The sequence below is a fragment of the Staurois parvus genome, unplaced genomic scaffold (genome assembly GCF_062004578.1).
Source record: "Staurois parvus isolate SC_StPar_1 unplaced genomic scaffold, SC_StPar_1.0 ptg000084l, whole genome shotgun sequence".
Taxonomy (NCBI): Eukaryota; Metazoa; Chordata; class Amphibia; order Anura; family Ranidae; genus Staurois; species Staurois parvus.
The window spans coordinates 424,703-449,287 of NW_028317880.1; the positions used below are offsets into that span (position 1 = coordinate 424,703).

At 41.8% G+C, this 24,585-nt stretch overlaps 1 protein-coding gene across 2 annotated transcripts in view; it reads right to left on the minus strand.

Annotated features, from left to right (window-relative positions):
- Positions 1-294: 294 nt before the first annotated feature.
- The window catches only part of NAGA (alpha-N-acetylgalactosaminidase), a 36,081-nt gene continuing 11,790 nt past the window's right edge, over positions 295-24,585 (minus strand). For both annotated transcript variants that reach the window (XM_089669931.1, XM_089669932.1), the window contains exons 2-8: positions 24,034-24,212; positions 20,286-20,460; positions 17,873-18,050; positions 16,755-16,849; positions 15,767-15,928; positions 12,403-12,600; positions 295-2,567 (exon numbers count right to left, since the gene is read on the minus strand). In XM_089669931.1, coding sequence (XP_089526057.1) covers positions 2,289-2,567; positions 12,403-12,600; positions 15,767-15,928; positions 16,755-16,849; positions 17,873-18,050; positions 20,286-20,460; positions 24,034-24,188 — 1,242 coding nt within the window. In that variant the 5' untranslated portion in view covers positions 24,189-24,212 and the 3' untranslated portion in view covers positions 295-2,288. The remainder of the gene's footprint in view (positions 2,568-12,402; positions 12,601-15,766; positions 15,929-16,754; positions 16,850-17,872; positions 18,051-20,285; positions 20,461-24,033; positions 24,213-24,585) is intronic.

Here is a 24,585-nt window from a genome sequence, read left to right on the forward strand (position 1 = left end):
ATCTGCCTGCCTCCTAACTGCCATTCTTGTCTAGGCCAGAATGACATCTCTGTGCTGAAGCCTCCTGGTATACAAACTTCCCTTTCTTTTTAGAGCAGCTTGAGGGGACAGGCCAGACATGAATCATTGAGGAGTCCAGGCTTCCTGAACCAGAAAGAGCAGCAAAGATGGTGGCACAGGACAAGGCTGCATCAGTGGCCATCTGGTTTTAATAGAGACCAAGCCCTTACCACAAAAGTTCTATCTTCCAAGACATAATCAAGAAATCATAGAAATTATGAAACAATCAACCAGTACTTGTTAAATTTGACATTTTATTTACACTGAAAAAAACAGCAGCTAATTTACATTTAAATCATGCAATTTCTTGAATGATTTGAAAATATTTTACAGTTTGTATATATGAAAATATTTGCAAACTTGTGCCCACTGTGATCTTTGTATTTACTGAAATAGCAACTAGTGATTAAATTAAGTTTCTTTTGCAGGCTTACATGGCTAAGTTCTGGGGAGTTTTTTATGGTCTTTCCATGTACATATGTATAAATATATGCAAATATACACACACACATATACATAGGTATATCAGCCATTACATAAAACACTGCGCCCTTCATAAACGTCACAGAACATTATCAGGATCCTGTTTCCCTTGCCACAACTATAAGAACCACATTCAGCCAAAAAATATACAGAAGATGTGGGGCTCCAGGTTCTACATGCATTTCATATTTGGAGTGTTCTTTAACATTTAGCTAGTTCTAAATAGACAATGCAAATGTATACAATGAACCAAAAGTTTGTTTCAGATTATAGTCCCTTTATCAGTAAAAGAATTGATTGAATTTTGATAATCTATGATTGGCTACTTTTATTTGCTCCCCAAAACACAAAATTACCCAGAAAAAATAAAAAAGATTTACACAGGGTGCATTGCCCAACTTGGTACACAGTGGTTGTGGGGCGTATCTAATCAACAGACAATAATGAATTAATGTAAACCTGTCAGACAAGAAAAGGGGGGCTGTGATTGTAGACCTCATTTTGAAAATGTAGTTGTCTGCCCATTACTCTGACCAGCTGGTTACAATACTGCCTAAAGCAATCCATAGATGGTTAAAACCTCAGCCAGTTCAGCAGAGAATGGCCAACACCAGGGAAAAAAAAAAAAACACATTATCTATGGCCGGCTTAAGTCACTGCCCCAAAAGAGGTATGTGGATCAGGAAAGTTCTTGGTCAGTGGTTCAAAGTATTGAAGCTAAAGGATCACAAAAAGACATCTAGACAACTTTTTTAGAAGAGGCCTACAATGGCAGCCTCCATGTTTCTTTTGGTTAGATTAGGAAAGAACGCGTCAATTTAATTTTTGCAGTCTTTGTCACTAAGATTTTCATTTATTTTGTGTCCCAGAAATGCAACAAGAAGTGTATGGAAATCTCTACATTGCGAGGAGAAATTCCACCTTAGACAGAGGTCACTGGACAAGTGTTGCCACTGGGAGATTTGCCCTCACCTCTTGTTCTGGTGTCAATGCAAATGTTTGGATTTCTCCTAATTTTTTGTGCCAAAAACTCACATGGACAAATATTAAAGCTTGAATTTTCCCAGGAAGGACCTGACAGGGATTCGAATTCTTCCCTATACTATCCAAAATAATGAAAACATTGACTATATAAACACTTTAAATACAAGTTCACTAATCAAGTTTGCCATTTGTGCAAAAACGCTGAGCTGCAAGTAGCCCTCGTTAAATAGTGTTAAACCTCTCTTTCTGAATATTGTTCTTTTGCTATTCCTGAATGCAGACTTTAATTATTATGACTAATTATTATTATTCAAACTACCTTGAGTTACCTTCATAATTGTGCTTTCTCTATCAAGATTCACATATAAGAGATTAGGGAACAGAAAAGGATGGTAACATTCTGGATTGCTTTACTTGTGTGAAACTGTACAAGTGTATATTTCTTCTTTGGCCTAAGCTCAGAAGTGAACTTTTTAGCATATGGTTTTGCTTTGCGGTGCTGCATATTGATGTGGATTGCAATTCTTACATTATTTATTTCTCAATTCTTATTTATTTCTTTTCAAACTAAAATAAGCATGTAGTTTTCAGATCCCTTTTAATTCCAAACACTACTAATTTCAAGTGTGAAAAAAAAGTTGCATTGCCCTGCATAGTGGCCGCTCTGTTTGTCATTCATATATTAACCCCACTGTTAATCAAAATTTTCTATAGCATCAAAACAACTCCCTTTAGTTTAATATGGCATTGCCTTGCTTACATTATACAGGATGAAGCATCACAGAAGCTGGACGAACAAATAACATGACTACCCCTGTTGGATTAATATTCATTTCAATATGTGTTTCAGGTTTAACATTTCCCAAGTATTCTTTTTCAAACACATCATAGAGTTTATAGCCGAGCGTACACTGTGTAATATTCAGGTTGGCGAGGCTCATAGAGAAACGTTTTGGAAATCCATCTGTTCCTTTATTCAGGACAGCCACGGCGTACTGTTCATCTACCAGCTCTCTCATCCACACTTCCAGAGAACTCACCTGCAGGAACATAAATAATATTTAAACAGTGAATCATATAAAGAAGGTCATAATAAGGGACTAATCTTGACTGGCGTGTACAAAAATGTAAATATTTTGTATTTAATATAATATATAATTATTAAATAATTTTATACTTTTCTTCATATATTACAGGCTGGAATCTGACTTTTCAGACCAGGAGCTGTAGTTTGCCTTATCAGTTGTAACCCCTAAAGCAAAAATTTTATAAATTGCAGCTTAGCAATTCTTAGGTGTAACAGCTATATTCACTTATATTTTTTATGACTTTTTTTCTTTAGTTTTCACCTGGTGATCTGGCCAGTGAGTCTTGCTTTTTTAACTTTCTTTAACAGACAAAGCTGTCCTTCAAAATTGGCAGTTAGTGGATTGAGACAATCCATTTAAAGTGTATCTAAATCAAAGAATAAACATTTTATATACTGCAGCTTTCCAATCCCATGGTGGAATAAAAAGCATGAAAATAGTAACGCGTTTCCTGTCTCAGGGCCAGTTCACACTATAGAAACGCAGTCCGGATGCGTTTCCACATGCGTGTTTTTGATGCGTTCCGGTGCGTTTTTTCCCCTCCCTTTTTTTTCAATTTAAATAGAAACATGTGCGTTCCAGTACAGTTATGCATTTTGGTGCATTCCAGTACAGTTCCAATGCGTTTACAGCATTCCAGTACAGTTCTGTGCAGAAAAAAATGCAGCCTTTTCTTTTTTTTCCTGCAACCGGAAAGCACTGGAATTGCAAGCACTGATGTGAACTATGACATTGACAACCATATAACCTACTTTCTGTGCAGAAAAAAAGCAACTGAAATGCAAGTAGTGTGAATTGGCCCTTAGGGTGAGTATGCTCAGTGCTCCACTCTATCAAAGGAAGAGCAACATAGTCCCTTGGGCAGCAGCATTGTCAACACAAGGTCAGGGTAGTATCTGCACTAGCAGATTTACAGTAGACAGACTTGACTAATGAATTAAAGTCTAACTCCAACTAACACTTAAGCAGTTATAGAAACATTTTTCCCTTTTGGGATAAAGCTGTTACATAAATAAATACAAGCTGATCACAGTAAACACGCCTGTCAGTAATAAATAGTTTGACTCAACACTAACTGTCACCTTTGCTGGACAGGTTGGTCTGTTAAAGCAAGTTTAACCAGGCCAATTTTCAACTTTCAGTGCGGTCACACTTTTAATGCCATATATTCAGTCATGCAACACTGTACCCAGATTACATTGTTATAATTTTTTGAGACAGATCGAGCTCTCTTGTCGTATTTAATCACCACTGTTTTTTTTTGATTTGGTTTTTTTTTTAGTATAGAAAAAAAAACATTTTGAAAAACACATTTTTGTTTCTGTACTAACATTTTTCAAATACTGTACATATTCTTTCTTCATGAATTTAGGCCAAAATGTATTCTGGTACATTTCCTTGGTAAAAATAAGCCAATCAGTGTACAATATTTAGTCTGTGTGAAAGTTATAAAGTCTACAAACTACAGCATATATATTAGACAACTGATCAGTACTGACGGCCTGTCTCATTTCTTGAGACCCTAAAATGCCAGGACAGTACAAATACCCCCCAAATGACCCCTTTTTGGAAAGTAGACAGTCCAAGGTGTTGAGTAAAAGGCATGTGTGACAAACGCTGGGCCCAACCCCTGCCCTTCTCACCAACTTGTGACAAAGGACCAGCCAATCTCACATCGCACTACCTTACCTAACAATGCCACTCTCAGCTGCACCCTGCACAAAGATTTCCCAGCTTGCGGGACCACAATCTAGGTGCCAGCAGCCTGAGAGCAATTTTCACTGGGTTAAATTAATTAAGCAACTAACCCTTTAACTCCCACCACCTTTTTACCGAGAAGGAGGAGACTCACAATCCTATGATTTTAGAATAAACGTCTGCAACACATATTGTCACCACAGACAGGTATGTTCAGAGATTTATACTACAGTAGCACTCTTCAAGAAACAGAGATTTTTTTAGTTTGCATTAAAAGCTTTAAAGAAAATGTCAACACTTCCAAATATGGTTTAACTAGCTGCCGACCGCAGATAGCCGAATGACGGCTGCACTGCGGCTGGCCAGTTCTGAGTGGACGTCATATGACGTCCTCCCAGAACGCGCTCTCTGCTCCTCCACCCGGCGATCTCCATGATCGCTGTGTCCTTCGGACACAGCTGATCACGTGATGTGGTAAAATGCCAATCACAGCGGCCTTTTACCACATGATCAGCGGTGTCCAATGACACGCTGATCAGAGGGAAATGCAAGTGCCAGTTCTCGGCTGCACTTTCCTCACGCTGTCAGATCGTGAGGAAAGTACTGCCGAGAACCGGCAGTTGTCAGAGCGGGGATCGGCACCGATCATCAGGGCACTGATGATCAGTGCCCTGATGATCGGTGACCAGCAGTGCCACCCGCAAGTTCCGCCCACCTGTGCCCAGCAGTGCGCCCACTAGCTCCGCCCACCTGTGCCCAGCAGTGCCCCCACCTGTGCCCAGCAGTGCACCCACCTGTGCCACTCTGCAGTGCCACCCACCTGTGCCCAGCAGCGCCACCCACCTGTGCCCAGCAGCGCCACCCACCTGTGCCCACCCACCAGTGCTGCCCACCAGTGCCACCCACCAGTGCAGCCCAGCAGTGCTGCCAGTCAGTGCCACCAGTCAGTGCCCAGGGGTTGTGCCAGTCAGTGCCCAGCAGTGATGCCAGTCAGTGCCGTCTATCAGTACCCATCATCAGTGTCACCTATCAGTGCCGCCTATCAGTGCTGCATATTAGTGCCGCCTATCCGTGACACCTCATTAGTGCTGCCTATCAGTGCCCTTTACTGCTGCCTATCAGTGCCCATCAGTGCTGCCTATCAGTGCCCATCAGTGCTGCCTCATCAACGCACATCAGTGAAGGAGAAAAAATACCTGTTTGAAAAATTTTATAATAGAAACAAAGAAACTTTTTTTTTCAAATTTTTTACACTTTTTATTTTTCGAGCAAAAAGTAAAGCGCCCAGTGGCGATTAAATACCACCAAAAGAAAGCTCTATTTGTGAGAAAAAAATGATCAAAATTTCATATGGGTACAATGTCGCATGACCGCGCAATTGTCAAAGTGCGGCAGCGCTGAAAGCTGAAAATTGGCCTGGTAAAGAAGGGGGTATAAGTGCCCGGTAGGCAAGTGGTTAATAATGAAAAAGGTCAACATTATGCAAATAGAATATTTACAGAAAAATAATGGTTTTACAAGAAAGCAACAGAGAAACAAAAAGTAGTTGAAAATGAAGAATACTTGCAAAGTCCTTGGTTTTAGCAACCATCCTATTCAAGCACAAATGGTACAGTGACTCTCTCAAGTACTGTTAGGTGTTTCTTGGTTGTTATTAAAACAAGAGCTGTCAACTTTTGGAGCAGTCTTTTTTTCTTTGGTATCAAGGGAGGTATTGTCAGAGACCATCTGACCAATTAAGCGGTTAAGGAGTGGCCACGAGAGTGTCACCGTGTTTATGACTGCATCCTGGCCCTCCCTTACACACAGTTTATACTAATATTAACTGCTTCTTTGCGGCCTTATAGCAGAAATACTACTACAGGGCGGCACGGGTGCGCAAATTCAGTAACACAAAAATTCCAGTATATATACCGCCATTTGTAAACACTATAACTTTCAGATAAACCAATTAATTTACACATATTGGGATTTTTTTTTAGCAAAGACGTAGCAGAATACATTTTGGCCTAAATTTATGATGAAATTAGATTTTTAAAATTTTTTTACTGCACACGTTTAATAGCAAAAAGTAAAAAAATTTTTTTCAAAATTATCGTTTTTTTTTTTATAGCACAAAAAATAAAAACCGCACAGGTGATCAAATACTACCAAAAGAAAGCTCTATTTGTGGGGAAAAATGGACACAAATTTCATTTGGGTGCAGCGTTAAATGATCACGCAATTGTCAGTTAAAATAACGCAGTGCCGTATCGCAAAAAATGGCCTGGTCAGGAAGGGGGGTAAATCCTCTGGAGGGCAAGTGGTTAAGAATCTTCAACGTTTGTTAAAATCCTTGCAATGTACACTGACCCAAAGAGGAATGTTTTTTCTCAATAAAAGTTACATAGTTAGTCTGGCTTAAAAAAGACAAAAGTCCATCCAGTTTAACCATTTAAAAAAAAAAAGTTATAATCCTACACCCACAATTGATCCAGAGGAAGGCAAAAAACCCAACAAAGCACAATCCAATTTGCTCCTGCAGGGGAACAAAGTTCCTTCCTGATCCCCCAAGAGGCAATCAGATATTCCCTGGATCAACTTTACCTATAAATGTTAGTAAAAGTGGAGTTACTCTTTAGGAATCGACAAGCTGCAATATATTACATTGTTTTGGGGTAGAAACACTAACACTGCCAGAGGTGTTTATAATGGTCAGATTTTATTCAATTATGTAAAACCTTTATCTCAATAGATAAAAAAAAACAAAAACCACTCTTGCTGTAACTATTTAAAAAGTGTTCGCTGGTTTTCAGCTTTGACTTGCTAGTCAGGTTCATCTAACTCTACTAGCAAACACAAATGCTCCTGCGCTTGGGGATGGACTCGATGCTACAACCACATTAAGAATGTCCTGGAACATGCACACCTTGCTGCCCTCAAATGGACCGGGGGAATCCAAATATACTGAATGGGGAAAGAACAAAAAGAGGGCGCACAGGCCTAGTGCATTACCATAAAAAATGTTTAATAAAAAATAAAGTAGGTGTTGTACTCACAAATGACAATATAGTCAAGGCACATCATAAAAGAACAGCTGGATCAACACCGCGCTGAGTAACAGTCCGCAATAGGGAGTTTAGACATCCAAAAGGCTGACGCGTTTCGAGGACCTGCCTCTTCCTCAGAGCTCTGAGGAAGAGGCGGATCCTCGAAACGCGTCAGCCTTTTGGATGTCTAAACTCCCTATTGCGGACTGTTACTCAGCGCGGTGTTGATCCAGCTGTTCTTTTATGATGTGCCTTGACTACATTGTCGTTTGTGAGTACAACACCTACTTTATTTTTTATTAAACATTTTTTATGGTAATGCACTAGGCCTGTGCGCCCTCTTTTTGTTCTTTCCCCATTCATCTAACTCTACTAACTGGTTAGCACTTCCGCCTGGCAGTACTAGGGTTGTTGGTTCGAATCCAAGCCACGGCACCTCCTGCCTGGAGTTTGCATGTTCTCCCTGTGCATGCGTGGGTTTCCTCCGGGTACTCCAGTTTCCTTCCACACTCCAAAGACATGCTGGTAGGTGAATTAGCGCCTGTCTAAATTGGCCCTAGTATGTGTATGTATGAATATAGGTTAGGGACCCTCTTGAGGGTTAGGGACTGATGTGAATGTAATTATATATATATATATATATATATATATATATACAGTCATGGCCGAAATTGTTGGCACCCTTGATATTTCTCCAGGAAATCATGTATTTCTCACGAAACGTATTGCATTAACACATGTTTTGCTATACACATGTTTATTCCCTTTGTGTGTATTGGGACAAAACAAAAAAAGGGAGGAAAGAAAGCAAATTCGACATAATGTCACACAAACCTCCAAAAATGGGCTGGACAAAAGTATTGGCACCCTTTCACAACTGCGGATAAATAAGAATGTTACAAGCATGTGATGCTCCTGTAAACTCACCTGGGGCAAGTAACAGGTGTGGGCAATATAGAAATCACACCTGAAAGCAGATAAAAAGGAGAGACGTTCACTTAACCTTTGCATTGTGTGTCTGTCTGTGCCACACTAAGCATGGACAACAGAAAGAGGAGACGAGAACTGTCTGAGGACCTGAGAACCAAAATTGTGGCAAAATATCAACAATCTCAAGGTTACAAGTCCATCTCCAGAGAACTAGATTTGCCTTTGTCCACAGTGCGCAACATTATCAAGAAGTTTGCAACCCATGGCACTGTAGCTAATCTCCCTGGTCGTGGACGGATGAGGAAAATTGATGAAAGATTGCAACGCAGAATAGTCCGGATGGTGGATAAGCAGCCCCAAACATGTTCCAAAGACATTCAAGCTGTCCTGCAGGCTCAGGGAGCATCAGTGTCAGCGCGAACTATCCGTCGACATTTAAATGAAATGAAACGCTATGGCAGGAGACCCAGGAGGACCCCACTGCTGACACAGAGACATAAAAAAGCAAGACTACAGTTTGCCAAAATGTACTTGAGTAAGCCAAAAGCCTTCTGGGAAAACGTCTTGTGGACAGATGAGACCAAGATAGAGCTTTTCGGTAAAGCACATCATTCTACTGTTTACCGAAAACGGAATGAGGCCTACAAAGAACAAAACACAGTACCTACGGTAAAATATGGTGGAGGTTCAATGATGTTTTGGGGTTGTTTTGCTGCCTCTGGCACTGGGTGCCTTGACTGTGTGCAAGGCATCATGAAATCTGAGGATTACCAAAGGATTTTGGGTCGCACTGTAGGGCCCAGTGTCAGAAAGCTGGGTTTGCGTCCAAGATCCTGGGTCTTCCAGCAGGACAATGACCCCAAACATACGTCAAAAAGCACTCAGAAATGGATGGCAAAGAAGCGCTGGAGAGTTCTGAAGTGGCCAGCAATGAGCCCAGATCTAAATCCCATTGAACACCTGTGGAGAGATCTTAAAATTGCTGTTGGGAAAAGGTGTCCTTCCAATAAGAGAGACCTGGAGCTGTTTGCAAAGGAAGAGTGGTCCAAAATTCCGGGTGAGAGGTGTCAGAAGCTTATTGATGGTTATAGGAAGCGACTGATTTCAGTTATGTTTTCCAAAGGGTGTGCAACCAAATATTAAGTTAAGGGTGCCAATACTTTTGTCCAGCCCATTTTTGGGGTTTTGTGTGACATTATGTCATATTTGCTTTTCTGCCTCTGTTTTATATTTGTTCCAATACATACAAAGGGAATAAACATGTGTATAGCAAAACATGTGTTAATGCAATACCTTTTTTGTGTGAAATACTTGATTTTCAGGAAAAATATCAAGGGTGCCAACAATTTCGGCCATGACTGTATATATATATATATATATATAAAGCGCTGCGTAAACTGACGGCGCTATATAAGTACCTGAAATAAATAAATAGTGCATTAAATATCACCTCTCTCCAGGATAACAATTCTGCTGTCCAAAAAAAGCCTAAAAAAGAAAACTAAATGCAAGCCGCCACATTTAGGGATTGGTAAGCGGCAATAAAGTACATTTTTGTTTTTTGGGTTTCATACCGCTTTAAGTCTAAACATTTGCTTTCTTGTCACCTGCCTGACCTTACAGTCTCCCAGTTTTTGAGTTTGCATAACCGTAACAAATAAGATGCCATAGTTGCTTACATTCCCTTTTACTACTGAGCTTTGTTACGGACTCCAAGGGTGCATGGAGACCAATATGGGAGGTTCACCAACAGTTTATTCTCATATCTTGCAGTGAATTAATGCAAAATATTGGTTGCACAGAGAAATTTAGAAAAGTATAAAAGTGGCCCAAATCTTTGGATAAGGGACAGGAAATTCTGAAAGCTCAGTAGATTATGACTGGCTACCAGGCCCGGACTGGCCATAGGGAACACCGGGCATTTTCCCGGTGGGCCGGGGCCGCATGTTCTAAGACAGGCCTGTTTAGGACCAGGCTGCACAGTAGGCGGTAGCAGCGACCGCGGTCTGAACAGGGCTAACACAGACCGCGGCTGCCACTCACCTCCTACTATGTGGCCATTCCTATAGCAGGGCCGGTGACAGCAAGCTAGGAGGTGTGGGAGAGAAGGCTCCAGTAAGTGATACACAGGAAGCACCTGCAGCTTCAATGGTGGCCTTCCTCCTAACACCACCCGCACACAGTGACAGCTGCACAGTGGAGGAAGGGGAGTGCACTGATCCAGTGTGTGTTACAGACAAACAGTCCTGTTCTGCAGCTGTGCATGTGGGGTTGGTGGTGGATTGAGCTGTCTCTCTGCTATATTGGACTGTCTTTTTGCTATATGGAGCTATTTGCTATATGGAGCTGTCTCTGCTGGATTAGGCCATCTCTGCTATATAGAGAGGTCTATTTGCTGAATGGGGCTCTTTGCTATATGGAGCCGTCTTTGCTGGATTAGTACATCTCTCTGCTATATGGGGCTCTCTTTGCTGGATTAGTACATCTCTCTGCTATATGGGGCTCTCTTTGCTGGATTAGTACATCTCTCTGCTATATGGGGCTCTCTTTGCTGGATTAGTACATCTCTCTGCTATATGGGGCTCTCTTTGCTGGATTAGTACATCTCTCTGCTATATGGGGCTCTCTTTGCTGGATTAGTACATCTCTCTGCTATATGGGGCTCTCTTTGCTGGATTGAGAGGTCTTTCTGCTATACTGGGGCCGCCTCTCTGCTATACTGGGGCCGCCTCTCTGCTATACTGGGGCCGCCTCTCTGCTATACTGGGGCCGCCTCTCTGCTATACTGGGGCCGCCTCTCTGCTATACTGGGGCCGCCTCTCTGCTATACTGGGGCCGCCTCTCTGCTATACTGGGGCCGCCTCTCTGCTATACTGGGGCCGCCTCTCTGCTATACTGGGGCCGCCTCTCTGCTATACTGGGGCCGCCTCTCTGCTGGATGGGGATATATCTTTGCTGGATTGGGATGTCACTTTGCTGAATATATGGGGATATCTCTTTGCTGGATTGGGCCATCTCTTTTCTGAATATATGGGGATGTCTCTTTGCTGCTCTTTAGTCAAAATATACTGTAAATATGATCCAGATCTGCAGCTCCTCCCACCCCCTTGCTTTGCTGATAGGATATTGTCATCAGGGAGGGAGACCATGGAGAGAACACATGGGCTGAATCCTGCCTGTGCCCTGCCGAAGGTAGGACTGTGCAGGGGAAAGCAGAGTAAAAGGGGGCACTCTGATTAGAGAGAAAATGGATACAAGGGGTGCTGTGAGTGCTAGGGGCACTGTAATGTAAAGGGGCACTGTGATATAAAGGGGGACTGCACTAATCAATGCAGTGCCCCTTTACAGTGCAGTCCCTGTTATATCACAGTGCCCCTTTACAATACAGCGTGGAGAACCAACTCCGTGAATATCCTGTCACCAACCACAGCCCCCCCCCCCCCCCCCCGCAAGTTCCTGGAAAAATTTACTTCTAAGTCTAAAATGCCTGGGCCTATTTTTTTTCCCCAGTCCGGGCCTGCTGGCTACTGTACTATGCGCATACAGCAGGAATAAAACAATGTCCCAACTCTGGGGAGTGCACGCATACACCCACTGTGCATGGATACATATGCTGTGTCGAGTTTTGTTGTTTAAAAACGATCATTCAGACATCTATGTATGTCCTAAGTTATAGCCAAGAATCATCCAACTATAAAGCCTTATGCACACTGGACATGTTTCTATCTCTTGCAGATGTCTTTCCTTCTGTCAGCAGCATTTTGGTAGAACAAAGCACTTGTCACATTTAACTACATCAAGTGTTTGGGCATTATTTCATTTCACTGGACAGAATAATAATTTACGTTGGCCACTGAAATGAATTAATGCTCAAGCGCTAAACGTGCCTAGCATTTAGTGGCAAGTGTTTTTTCTGCCAATACACCGCTGCTGCTGGATGCGCTGGCAGTTGGGTTTTTTTCTGCCTGTAAAATTCTCTAAAAGCTTATGTGTACATGGGCACATGCAGGAGCATTTAAAGGCAGAAAAAAAAAAAAAAAAAAAAAAAAGGTCCAATGTGCAAAGATATATTATTCCAAGGTTTGATTTAGTGGTCTTATGTGTACTTAAACCTTTCACGTATACTGTACCTTTGCCACTCTTCTTCCTTGTTTTCCTAGGGAGTCTTGGTCAATGTATATCAAAAGACGGTTCTGTAAAAGCTCCTTGGCTTCTTGTGAGATGGTGCTCAGGTCATTGGACATAATCATTGGAGCTGCCAGGATTGCCCAAATGGCCAGTTGTGATTTAGATTGTTCATAACTCAATCCAAAGTCTCCAGTTATAAGCTACAAAACAATACAAACATATTAATTGTTATTGCATGTTTATTATTATATAATTAAGGGGCAGGCTTTTTTTTTTTTGCCAAGAAGATATTTGCCTATTTTCTATATTTCTGATGGATCCAGTTATTTTGACACTTCCACAAATTACTTATTCGTGCCATGTAGAGTAGGCAGGTGGTACCTCCTCCATGTTTCCCTCCTCGCTGGGTGCCAAGAATGGGTCATATAGGAGGCCTACCTGGAGGTGGGTTCTTCTAGGCTATGCTAGGCACCCATAACAGGATTACTATACTACACATGGGGTACTATTACTTTTGTACCATTTCATCAATGTCCTGGGACAAGGCTGAGATCGCTGTGGGGGAATACTTGACCTTAAGGTGGGCCTCTACTTTCAGGGATGGATGTACACTGTATACATCAGAGGTAGGCAAACTTAAATAGGTGGAGATCTACCTGAACAACATGGGAGACGTAAAAGATCACCAGGCACAGTGTTGCCTCCTCACACCTCATTTAAACCTTTAATTGTCATACTACCATGTTGCAATCGTATGCATTGCATGGCAATCATGGGTTTAAATCGCCTCCTCACCACCTGTCAAATACACTTGGATCACTTTTCAGAGGAGCAGCAGTGCCTGCTGCACTTGTGAATGAGCCCTTCGTTGCATTCAGCAGCAGCACCTTTAGGGCTTGTTCACACATACAGTTGGGGGGGGGTATAAAACCCTGCGCTTGAGTTGTGGTTTTACCACCCATAATCCTTACCCCCTTTAGCTGCTGAGGCAGAAACCAAAGGTGTACACATTCCGCAGCAAGAATTAAACACCCAGCTACTACCTGCCAATTGCAAGCACCCCGCAACTGCATGCTTCTGCGGGGTCCAAGGGGCTAAAGAAGGTGGTGAGAAAGCAACATAATGCTGCCTGCTTTAACCCTTTGTTTGCTGTACTGCATAAGGTTGCAGGGCACTTGCAGAGTGGACTTGAATGGGACATGTTTGGCAGGCGATACACCCACCAACCATCTCAGGGCATAGAACTCCTGCTGCGGCTGCAACGTGTACATCTCTGGCCACTGCAGCTAAAGGGGGTGAAGTGGGGGCGGAGGTGGTGCAAAAGGAGTCTTAACTATGGGGTTTTACCACCCCCAAAAATGCAAATGTAAATGAACCCTTACTGTTCTGAGCCCTTCTGCTTTCACACTGATGTGCTGCAATTTACCTGCACTGTGGATGCAGTGCACTGCACCTGTGGTGTGGGTAAACCACAGTGCATCAGTGTAAAAGCAGCCTTATACTATTATGCCCAGTGTATTACTTCACATTGACCTGAAGATCTGTTCTTTCCTGCTGCTGGCACCACTCTGCAGTTGGTATCACGCCGTGTGGGACAGGAGCCAGCACTACACAGGAGGTATCGGCTTACGGAGCTCTTGCTCTCTACTACAGATACAACTTTACAGTCCCTCTGCATTGCATTCTAATTATTATTATTATACAGTATTTATATAGCGCTAAAAAGGTTGATCATTATAGTGGGGGACAGTACATGAGACAATACAGTAACAATACAATTCATGAGGGGTTCGAGGGCCCTGCTCTTTGGAGCTTACAATCTAGGATGGCAGGTTAGCAATCTCAGACCGCGATCTACCAGTCACCTGGCCGCGATCTACTGGTTGCTGACCCTCAGTGTACATTTACACAATAACTGTCCTCCAATAAACATCTGGGTCCCATTGACTCACAATTAGGAGGGACATACTGATGCTTGTCCACAACCACCTGTCTAGCGTTTTCCACTACCCTTCCCCAGTAGTGGAGTTGGCCCCGCCGTGCAGTTTGCCCGTGCTTCACACATGCATTTGACTTCACTCTCGAGCCTTCATACCTCAGTACAGGATTGGGATCTCTGCGGTGCAAGTCCACTCCTGTTGCTATGGGAGACAGACTGCAGTGGAAGCAGTGCCAACAACATCTCCCTTGCTGTTAGAAGCTGTTCGGTCTAACAGGTACACACTACCGACAGGCTGCTTGGTTGGCTGTAGACTTTCGTTGCCCATGGCAACCACATGTAACACTGCACTAGGATGAATCCCTAAGAGCTGACTCTTCATACCCCAATGCTGTAGAAGTGTGTCGGTTACTTGCAGTGTACTACTTTGAATAACTTCAGACCAGGCAGAAGGCAAAGTTCAACAATTTACTGAATCAAAGTGCAAAACATTACTGAGTCCAACAGATGAAAGCAGTCTTTTCCTATATCCCTGTTCCCTAATTCTACTTAGGCTGTGCTGTCCTGGCATACCTGCAAAGGTAGAGCCCATGTGCTAAAAGGTCCATCAGTGGCATTCTTCAGCAGCTGGGAGAACCCCAACTTGGTGGGTTTCCCATCTCTTACTCTTCAGTGTCTGTACTCTCTCACTGTAGAACTCTCTGGCCCCAGACAACTGTCCACTTTTATATCCATAGGAGCAGAGGGTCAGACCCAAAAATCCCACCACAAAGAGAAACCTGAGAACTAAGTTAACCCTAGCCCTCCCATCTGGGACAGCACCTAACTAGTTAATTTTAACTTGCTTACATACACATTAGTAAAAGCCAGAACCAGAGCCAGATTAAGGCCAAATGGGTCCCTAGGCATGGCAGCAGTGTTGGCCCCTGCACTAGCTTACAAAATGAGCAGCACAGTGTTCAGAGTGAAGAATATGTTATGTACATCAAAGCATACATAGTGGAGATGTATAGTGTAGAATCCACAGCACAGCACTCATGCAGTGGGGGGAAAGTAGAATGCATTGAATCTTATCTGACCTCATGGTCCCTGATCCCCTGATCCTCCCTGGATGCTGCCAGAAAGCGTACAAATTGCCTGTACAACATTAGTGTACATGTAAACAGTGTAATTTAGATTCCCATGTACATTGTTGACATCCACCAAAATCACTCTAAAGCCTTAGATGATGTACAGTGATTGTGGTTATCAGGAACATTTGTGCGTGTCTGATTTATCTTGCTTTCAAAAGTCCTAGAAAAAAAAAGTATCCTTCAGCATTTATATTAGAAAGTGCAGAGAAGAAAACATATAAAGGGGCATAAACAACTTTTAGAAAGATACATTCCAATATGATCACAATTAAAAGCAAATTGCATTCAACGCACCATGTCTGGATCATTCCACCTTCCTGGGCCAGCAACTGACTGTAGATCATCCTGATGGACGGCAAACCACTCTATGATAGTCAGCACACTCTCCCAGGAATCCTGAATATCATCAAAGTTTCTCCACAAATTACAAATGCTGCCTAGCAAAGTGTAATTCACCTGTGTTGACAGAATGTCAGATAAATTAACATTTCTTTTTAAATCTAAATACATGCTTGAACTCCAGAATCATAATAGTTAAATAACATGTTTTTGCTGCTGGTCAATATGCAGGAATATAGAAAGTCATCTAGATTTCCTTTCTGTCCTTTTTAATATCAATAAAATTCTCACTCTTTTAATCAGGTATTTTATTAAAGTTTTAACAAAACATACAAGACAATAAAAAGAAACAAAACAAAAAAAAATGTAAATCAAAATAGAATTCAGGATGGCTGAATGATATATCAACACAAAGCAAATAAAGCAGCAGCAACACACATATCTCAAAAAGTAACAATTACGAGTAAATGAAATACATTACACCCTAATGACACAAAATTTCAAGACAAAATCAAAAGCTGCTCCTGTGAGTATATCTTTCAAATCCAGAAAATATCACAATACAACTCCCAATGAGTAAATTAAAAAACAAAAAAAAAAACAAAAAAAAACAAAACACAGATTTAGAATAATCTCAAACCACTATGCAAATTGAAACTATACTGTAGCTCTGAATCAAATAAGTAATGGAAAAGGACCAGAGGAAAAATGTGCTAAAGCAGAATCCTCCCTCTTTAACGGTTATGTGCACCAATACTGACTGTGCAGTTTTCAGAGAACTCTGGCTTGTCTCATCACTTGCTAGCCATTTAAAAGTTTAAGCAAAGGGTGTCATGCACCTTCTAAGCATAACGTCTTTGGCATGGTCCAAAACTGATCCAAAATGATGTAGCCTGCCTCCTTAGATTTACCATAAAATTGCCACTTACCAACTAACACTTACCTGAGGAGGAAGACCCCCTTCATATGCAGGCCAACTGCAGGAATATAAAATGGGCCTCCCGGTTGCATTTAGTGCATAACTCATTTTTGGATATCCTGGAACAGAACAAAAAAAATGCATCCTATGTATTATAGCATACCTAATTTATACATACCAGAACCACTGCCAGCAGTACACAACATGCACCTCCAGGTATGCCACAAATTTGGTATGTGTGCCCTTCTAACATTTCAAGTCTGATGTACTTCCCAGGTTAGGAAAGTTCAGTCAGTCTCTCTTTGTGTGTTTCTTATACATTCTGTGTTACTGGCTATTTCAGGGCTTCTTGCTCACCAGCCAGTGCATATGAGTTAGCCATATTGTCTGTTCTTGCATTTGGGCTAAGCCCATCTGTCTTGTGTATTCTGGTTTGATCTGGTTATCTGACCTGTATTGGCTGTACTTCTTCTCCTGTTGTTCCTGGTTAGGTCTACCTGTTCCTGCCTGTTTGCTGAGTACAGGAGCTCTGTCTGTGGTCATCCAACTAGAAAATCTTGTGGAATACTTACTGGGAATTTTACTGGGAGCTATTAACCACTATTTACCACCACCTGACAATGCAGCATTCCTCTGCCTGTCTACCTTTAATGCATACATCTTCTCCTGGGTGTTTGTGGAACTCCTGGACTGAAGACTGAGCAAACGGCAAACATCTAGATATGACCAGTACCTATCACCCATAACAAGTTCTTGCACATCTGGTCATATTTCCCCTTCAGTGGTCCAGATTTATAAATCATGGGTCACTCTGGTATGCGAAGATTAACCCAATTTCCTGGTTTAAAGCCTTACCCCTTTCCCACCTTGATTGCCCATCATAGTGATGATTTAATATGGTAGCTTAGGAGGTACTGACCAAGGTTTGGGCCCATTATACTTTTGTATGAAAGGAATGACCGGATCCAGAGCATCGGGGCAACTGAAGAGAAAACTTTATGTGCAGGTAACCAGAGGTACCTGTTTTGTAGCACCAGAAGCAGTTCAGTTAGATATAGGTCACTTCAGAAATACTTCAAACATGCACAAAAATGACTTCTGTACTGTATATTATTGTGTTGTAAATAAAAATGCATACAGACCTAATGCTTTTTCTGAAGAATTTGAGTAGCAGCCATCAAATTTTAACATGTCAACTTCCCATGATGCAAATGTCTCAGCATCAACTTGTATACTGTCAAGAGTGGTTCCTGGATAGCCACCACAAGTAAAATTACCCAAGTCAGCATAAATTCCAAGCTTTAAGCCTCTGGCATGTACCTGAAAATCAACAATAAAAAATAAGTTAGCATTCCATTATGAATTAACCAGTCATTCTAATGTATTGCTCACACACTGCAATGAAGAGCAAAAAATAAAAAAACTGAACTCTGTGTAAATTTAAAAACTACCCTTGTAGTGGTGGTTCTTTCTGCACTGCAAGGTTTAAATGCTTGTTTGCCTATGGTAACATTAAAAATCACTTTTAAACACTTTAATTCTTGCTCCCCTAGGTACCTCCTCTCCAGGAGACCATGTATTTGGTGCTCTGTCTGTTGGTCATACTCTGATGTCATCGGTGTACAATACAGGACCAGCAGTCCTGCACTGTAAGTGAGGACGCTGAGGGCCCACCCTCAACCTGACGTGCCAGAGGAGCGGAGAGCATTGGCTGCCAGGACAGCAAGGGAAAAAAAGTAACTGAAGTTTCTTTTTCATGGCAAAAATGAGCATTTAACCCAAAGGCAGCCCCACTGCAAGAGAAGTTTTTTAATTTCCCCAGAGTTTAGGTTTAAAGTGTTGAACAGTTATGCTCAAAAGTTTGCATACCCTGGCAGAAATCGTGAACGTTTGGCATTGAAATGAAAATGTGACTGATCATGCCAAAAAAAACTGTCTTTAGTTTAAGGATAGTGATTATATGAAGCCGTTTATTATCACATATGTTGTTTGGCTCCATTTTAAATCATAATGATAACAGAAATCACCCACATGGCCCTGGTCAAAAATTTACATACCCTGGAATGTGTGGCCTTGGTACAGACAAGGTGACACACACAGGTTAAAATGGCAATTAAAGGTTACATTTATACATCTGAAGCTTTTTACCACTTCCCACCTGGCCACTGTACTTAAACGGCCAGGTGGTAGCTTTTCCACTCTGACTAGACGTACCCGTACTTCCCTAAAAACGTGAATGTGCAGCTCCGCGCTCTCGGTGTGCCCGTGTCACAGTGCATCATGACTCAGAAGAAGGGCTCTGTGATTGGCCCTTCTGATCATGATGGCTGTGTCCAATCACAGCCATCATGTAATGTAAACATTGCAGCCTATCAGTTCTGTTTCTCCTCACACAGCGAATTTACAGCATTATTACTGCTTTACACATACAAAATGACCCAGCAAGTGTCCCCAATGTACACACATCTGTCACAATGTACCAGTGATCATCCACATCTGTCACAGTGTACCAGTGCCATTTCCACATCTGTCAGTGTACCAGTGATCATCCACATCTTTCACAGTGTACCAGTTTCAAATCCACATCTGCCACAGTGTAGCAGTGATCATCAACATCTGTTTGTGTACCAGTGTCAAATCCACATCTGTCACAGCATATCAGTGATCAACATCTGTCACAGTGTACCATGTCAAATTCACATCTGTTACATCATATCAGTGATCAACATTGTTACAATGTACTAGTGATCATCTCCACATCTGTCACACAGTACCAGTGATCAACATCAGCAATATTAGCAGTGCAGCATCAATACGACTAAAAAATTATACAGCAGTGAGGAGGCTTTCCAGATGAGTATGAGGGAAAAGAAAAGTGGGAACTCTCCCTGTCAGACTTCTGAGTATGAGCCCGTTTAAAGCAGTGGGTCAGCAACAGATTCTGAGGAGAGAGTCCAAACAAAGAGGTTCAAGAGATCTGAGGAGGAGCAGGCACCACCTCTAGCACTGTAAATCCTGGTGTGGTAGTGGTATCATATGTAGCATAGCTTGTAGACAGTATAACTTTCACACAAATTAATATACACCTATTGGGATGTTTTTTTTATCAAAGATATGTAGTAGAATATATTCTTGCCTAAATTTATGTTGAAATCTGATTTTATTGGATATTTTTTTATAACAGAAAGTTGAAAATATACTCTCTCAAAATTTGCACTTTTTTTCGCTTATATCACAAAAAATAAATAAAAAACCCAGTGGTAACTAAATACCACCAAAAGAAAGCTCTATTAGTGTGAAAAAAAACATAAAAATGTAATTTCAAAACAATTTAGCATGACTGAGTAATTGTCATTCAAAATGTGAGAACACTGAAAGCTAAAAATTGGGCTGTGTATGAATAGTCAATGAGTTTGTTAGCGCTCATGTGGATGCACTGAGCAAGCTAGATACTGAAGTGGAAAAGTGAGGGATCTCGATACCACTTTTTCCAAAGGTAGGTGGTGTTACTGTACTCTCCACATAACTCTGTATAACAGCATATAACATACTTACATAGTCAGCGAGTGCTTTCATGCCACTGGGAAACCTTTCTGGATCAGGTTGGAGTCGCCCGTTGGAACCCCTACTCTTGAGTGACCAACAGTCATCAATGCAGATATAAACATAGCCAAGTTCCCTCCAGCCACCGTCAGCCATTTTGTCAGCTATCCTTTTGATCAAATTTTCACTAAAAAACAAGAATATATTTAAAAAAAAAAAAAAAAGATAAAATCAAGGTATTTCCACCTAGATTTTTGTTAAATTCTTTGTTACTTGTAGTGTTAGAAAAGTTATGGGTGGAAGTCATTTTCACTAATTGCAATATACTGTATATGTCATATTATCGTGCAAATTGACTATACATGTGTTTTCATATAAATGTTTCCTGGTATCAGGATTGCCTTTTACAACAAATATTGAGAAAATATATATTAATAAAACATACATTTTTTGTGACTCTAAGCAACACCTCAAAAAAAAGAAAAAAAATAATCGCAAGCTTCTGTCCTTTATTGTACTGCAAAGAATATTTTATTTCTATAAGTACACTGGGAATCCTGGACTGTGCTTTTTTTTCCCATTTATTATAGAATAAAATCACAGACAAAATATAATAAACCCTCAGCTACCACTAGCCTATACTGCATTCTATTCTTTCTCCTGCCGCCATCTTCCTTTGCCCTTCTATGAGCAGACATCATCCTGTACCCTGTCTTTCAGTCACCCTAAGACCCCTTTCACACTTTTGCAAATTGTCGTGCGACTTTGGGGTCCAACACCCCACGTTTCCCAATGAGTACAGTTTATATCTGTGCAACTTCAAGTTGCAGCGACATGAAAGTAGTTCCTGAACTACTTTGGTCCGACTTTCATGTGACTTGAGGGCCATAGACTTCAATGTAAACCCTCCAAAGTTGCATGAAAGTCACATTAGAATGACAGAGAATATAACTGAATACTAACTTTAATAGGTAAAGTTGATCCAGGGAATATCAGATTGCCTTTTGGGGGATCAGGAAGGAATTTTTTCCCCTGCAGGAGCAAATTGGATCATGCTTTGCTGTTTTTTTTGCCTTCCTCTGGATCAACTGTTTATGGGCGGTGATACAAGGGGTACATTGTGGTGACATGGTGCTCCAGTATACTGGGCATGTACACCTATAGTTTATGACACAGGCAGTTATCTGATGGTGGTCATTGGGAGTGCAGATTCGAAGCAGTGAGAACATCCACCATGAAAAAGTTATGCATTTGGCAGAATCAAAGAAAGCAATTTTAAAAATACAGATACTGGCAGAGATCACACTAATATCTTAAGGATGTTTTAGACCACAAAAACCCTCCCTTGACCCCACTGACCTAAACAGCCTTAGACCCATCTCCCTGCTACCATTCACTTCCATGCTCCTTGAGTGCTTGGCCTACAATCGCCTAAGCGCCCACCTCACTGATAACAACCTCCTTGATCCACTATGGCTTCTGTCCCCTACACTCCACCGAAACCACTCTACTTAAAATCACTAACGACCTGCTAACTGCCAAAGCTAATGGCCACTACTCAGTCCTCCTGCTCCTTGACCTCTCCACGGCCTTTGACACAGTCGACCACCCCTCCTCCTTACTAAACTGCACTCCCTTGGCATCAGGGAAGCTGCTCTCTCCTGGTTCTTCTCCTACCTGTCCCAACGCTCCTTCAGCGTCACCTATAACACTGCCACCTCCCCCTCTTTCCCCCTCTCTGTTGGAGTCCCCCAAGGCTCTGTCCTCGGACCCCTGCTCTTCTCCATCTACACCTCCTCCCTTGGCAAACTAATACACTCCCACGGCTTCAATTATCACCTCTATGCCGACGACACACAAATTTACCTCTCCACCCCCCACCTCACCCCCTCACTCTCCGCCCGCATCGCCCACCTCCTGAACGACATATCATATTGGATGTTGCTCCATTTCCTCAAGTTAAACCTGTCCAAAACCGAGCTCCTGGTTTTCCCCCAGCCCGTGCCCCCCCATCCTCTCCATCACTACTAGCAACGCCACCATCATTCCCACCCCACACGCCAAAGTCCTGGGTGTCACCCTGGACTCAAACCTTTCCTTCCAACCTCATGTCCAATTACTATCAAAGTCATGCAGCCTCCTCCTCCGCAACATCTCAAAGATAAGTACATTCCTCACCCCAGACACTACTAAACAACTCGTACACTCCCTCATCATCTCACGCCTGGACTACTGCAAGTCACTTCTCACTGGCCTACCCAAACAAACGCTATCCCTACTCCAGTCTATCCTGAACTCAGCGGCGAGACTCATCCACCTCACCAACAGCTCCACATCCACCACCCCCCTCTGCCAATCCCTTCACTGGCTCCCGATTGCCCAGCACATCAAATTAAAACTGCTAACTCTGACCTACAAAGCCATTCACAACGCCACCCCAAACTACCTAACAGACCTGGTACCCAAATACCACCCTACCCGTGCCCTTCGCTCCTCACAGGACTGATTAAAGGAAAATTGTATGATCTGGTATCTTACAAGAAAAGTGTTGTCCCTTCAAAAAATTTTGTACGAAAGCTGATTATCGTATCAGATTATCGTATGATCGCTTCAAAAGCAGTATTTTTCATATGAGTTTCTGATCGTGTGTACTAGACTTAAGTCAGAGCTACAGTCCCCTACTGAGTGGGAGCTGAATGTGGGAAAGTAGCTTTGATTCACACGGGCTTGTTGGACCACAGCCTGAGAGAGCTGTGTCTTACATTCAGAACTCAGTTTGATGGTAGGGAACAAACGTTTTGCTATTAATGTGGGCTGCTTTACCATCATAGTTTTATACTAGAGTCCAACTGGGATTTAGATACTGCACTTACAGATTTGCTTAAAAACACATTCTAAGGTAATTTTAAAAATATTAAATAACGAACTGACAACTAAACAATGGAGTATCAGCAGATCTTTGATAAGTAATGTAAGCTGTTTAACAAATTGGAAGGTTAGTGAATGTAAATATTTCCAAAAGTAATTCTTTGGGAGATGGATAGTTAGAGTAGTATTAAAGAAGAAGCATAGCCACAGCTATTTTGGCTATACTTCTTCTAGGGATCACAGGAGTGCACTTCGTTCTGCGTGCCTGTGGCTTGTTATCAGCAGGTCCAGGCTCTGAAAAGATCCCGACCACATGGTCAGGATCCACCCAGATGCCTGGACCAGCAGCTGGCTTAGCCTCTCAACATGCTGCTGAGAGCCTGAGCCAGCACCTACCACCCCCTTCACAGCTCGGCTCTCCGCTTCGTACATCAACAAGCTTTTCTGCGAGAAACTTCTTAGTATTGACATATTTTTACATAACATTTTCTGCATGTAGGAGGCAGCAAGGTGTCTGCTCTGTGTATTCCAGCTTCAAATTTGACAAAAGAGAGTGTGGTGGACTGGAGCCGTACAGCTATCCCTGGATGAAAAACAGCACTGAGTCTTTAGGTTGTATCTAAAGGATATATCTTCACTTTTTACAAACTTTACTTTTAAATCCTCTAAAAATTACAAGGTAGTTATGGGATTTGCAGTAACAGTGAAACTCAGAAAAACATTTATTTACTATGCCTGGTCTGGTCATGGAGTGTACAGCAATTTAAAGTAATTAAAAGCAGAAAATTTGGGGATTACATTTTCCTAACATAAACAGTCTTTTAAAAATAAATTTTTACCATGGCAATTTATGTACTAGAAAGTTAAAAATGTATTAAAAAAAAAAGCTTACCCAATACAATTCTCTGGGTCAATTTTGCAGTCAATGTTGCATCTATATCGTTCCCATGTCATCCAGCCCATTGGAGGTGTCTTTCCTAAGCCATTGTCCAAGGAAGAACAAAGGGCAGACAGAGCAAGGAGAATGCCTAGATATATCAGCCGCATTTTATTCAACTCTTCTATTTAAAACTGTAAATAAAAATAAGCAAATCTGTAAAGCAAAGTCTTCAAAAACAGACCCCTTCTTATCAAGAGCACCCCCATGCTGCCCTGAGGGCATAGATATCACCATTTACTTAGCAGTGAAAAACTATAGCTATAGCTGGTCAAAAGTCTGACTTTCTTTCAGAAGCATAAGACATTCAGATACCTGTTTGACAATGTTCACTTGACTTGCTAAAGTATGAAAGAATAACTGGAACTACAAATAATGTAAGAGCAAATACAGGTATTGACATGCATTTAGTCATTACATCATATTACAAAACAACATACAAACAGGATTAGGGAGACACTGTAAAGTGCTGCAGAAAATGTTGAGACAGGTGCTCCTAATCCAGGA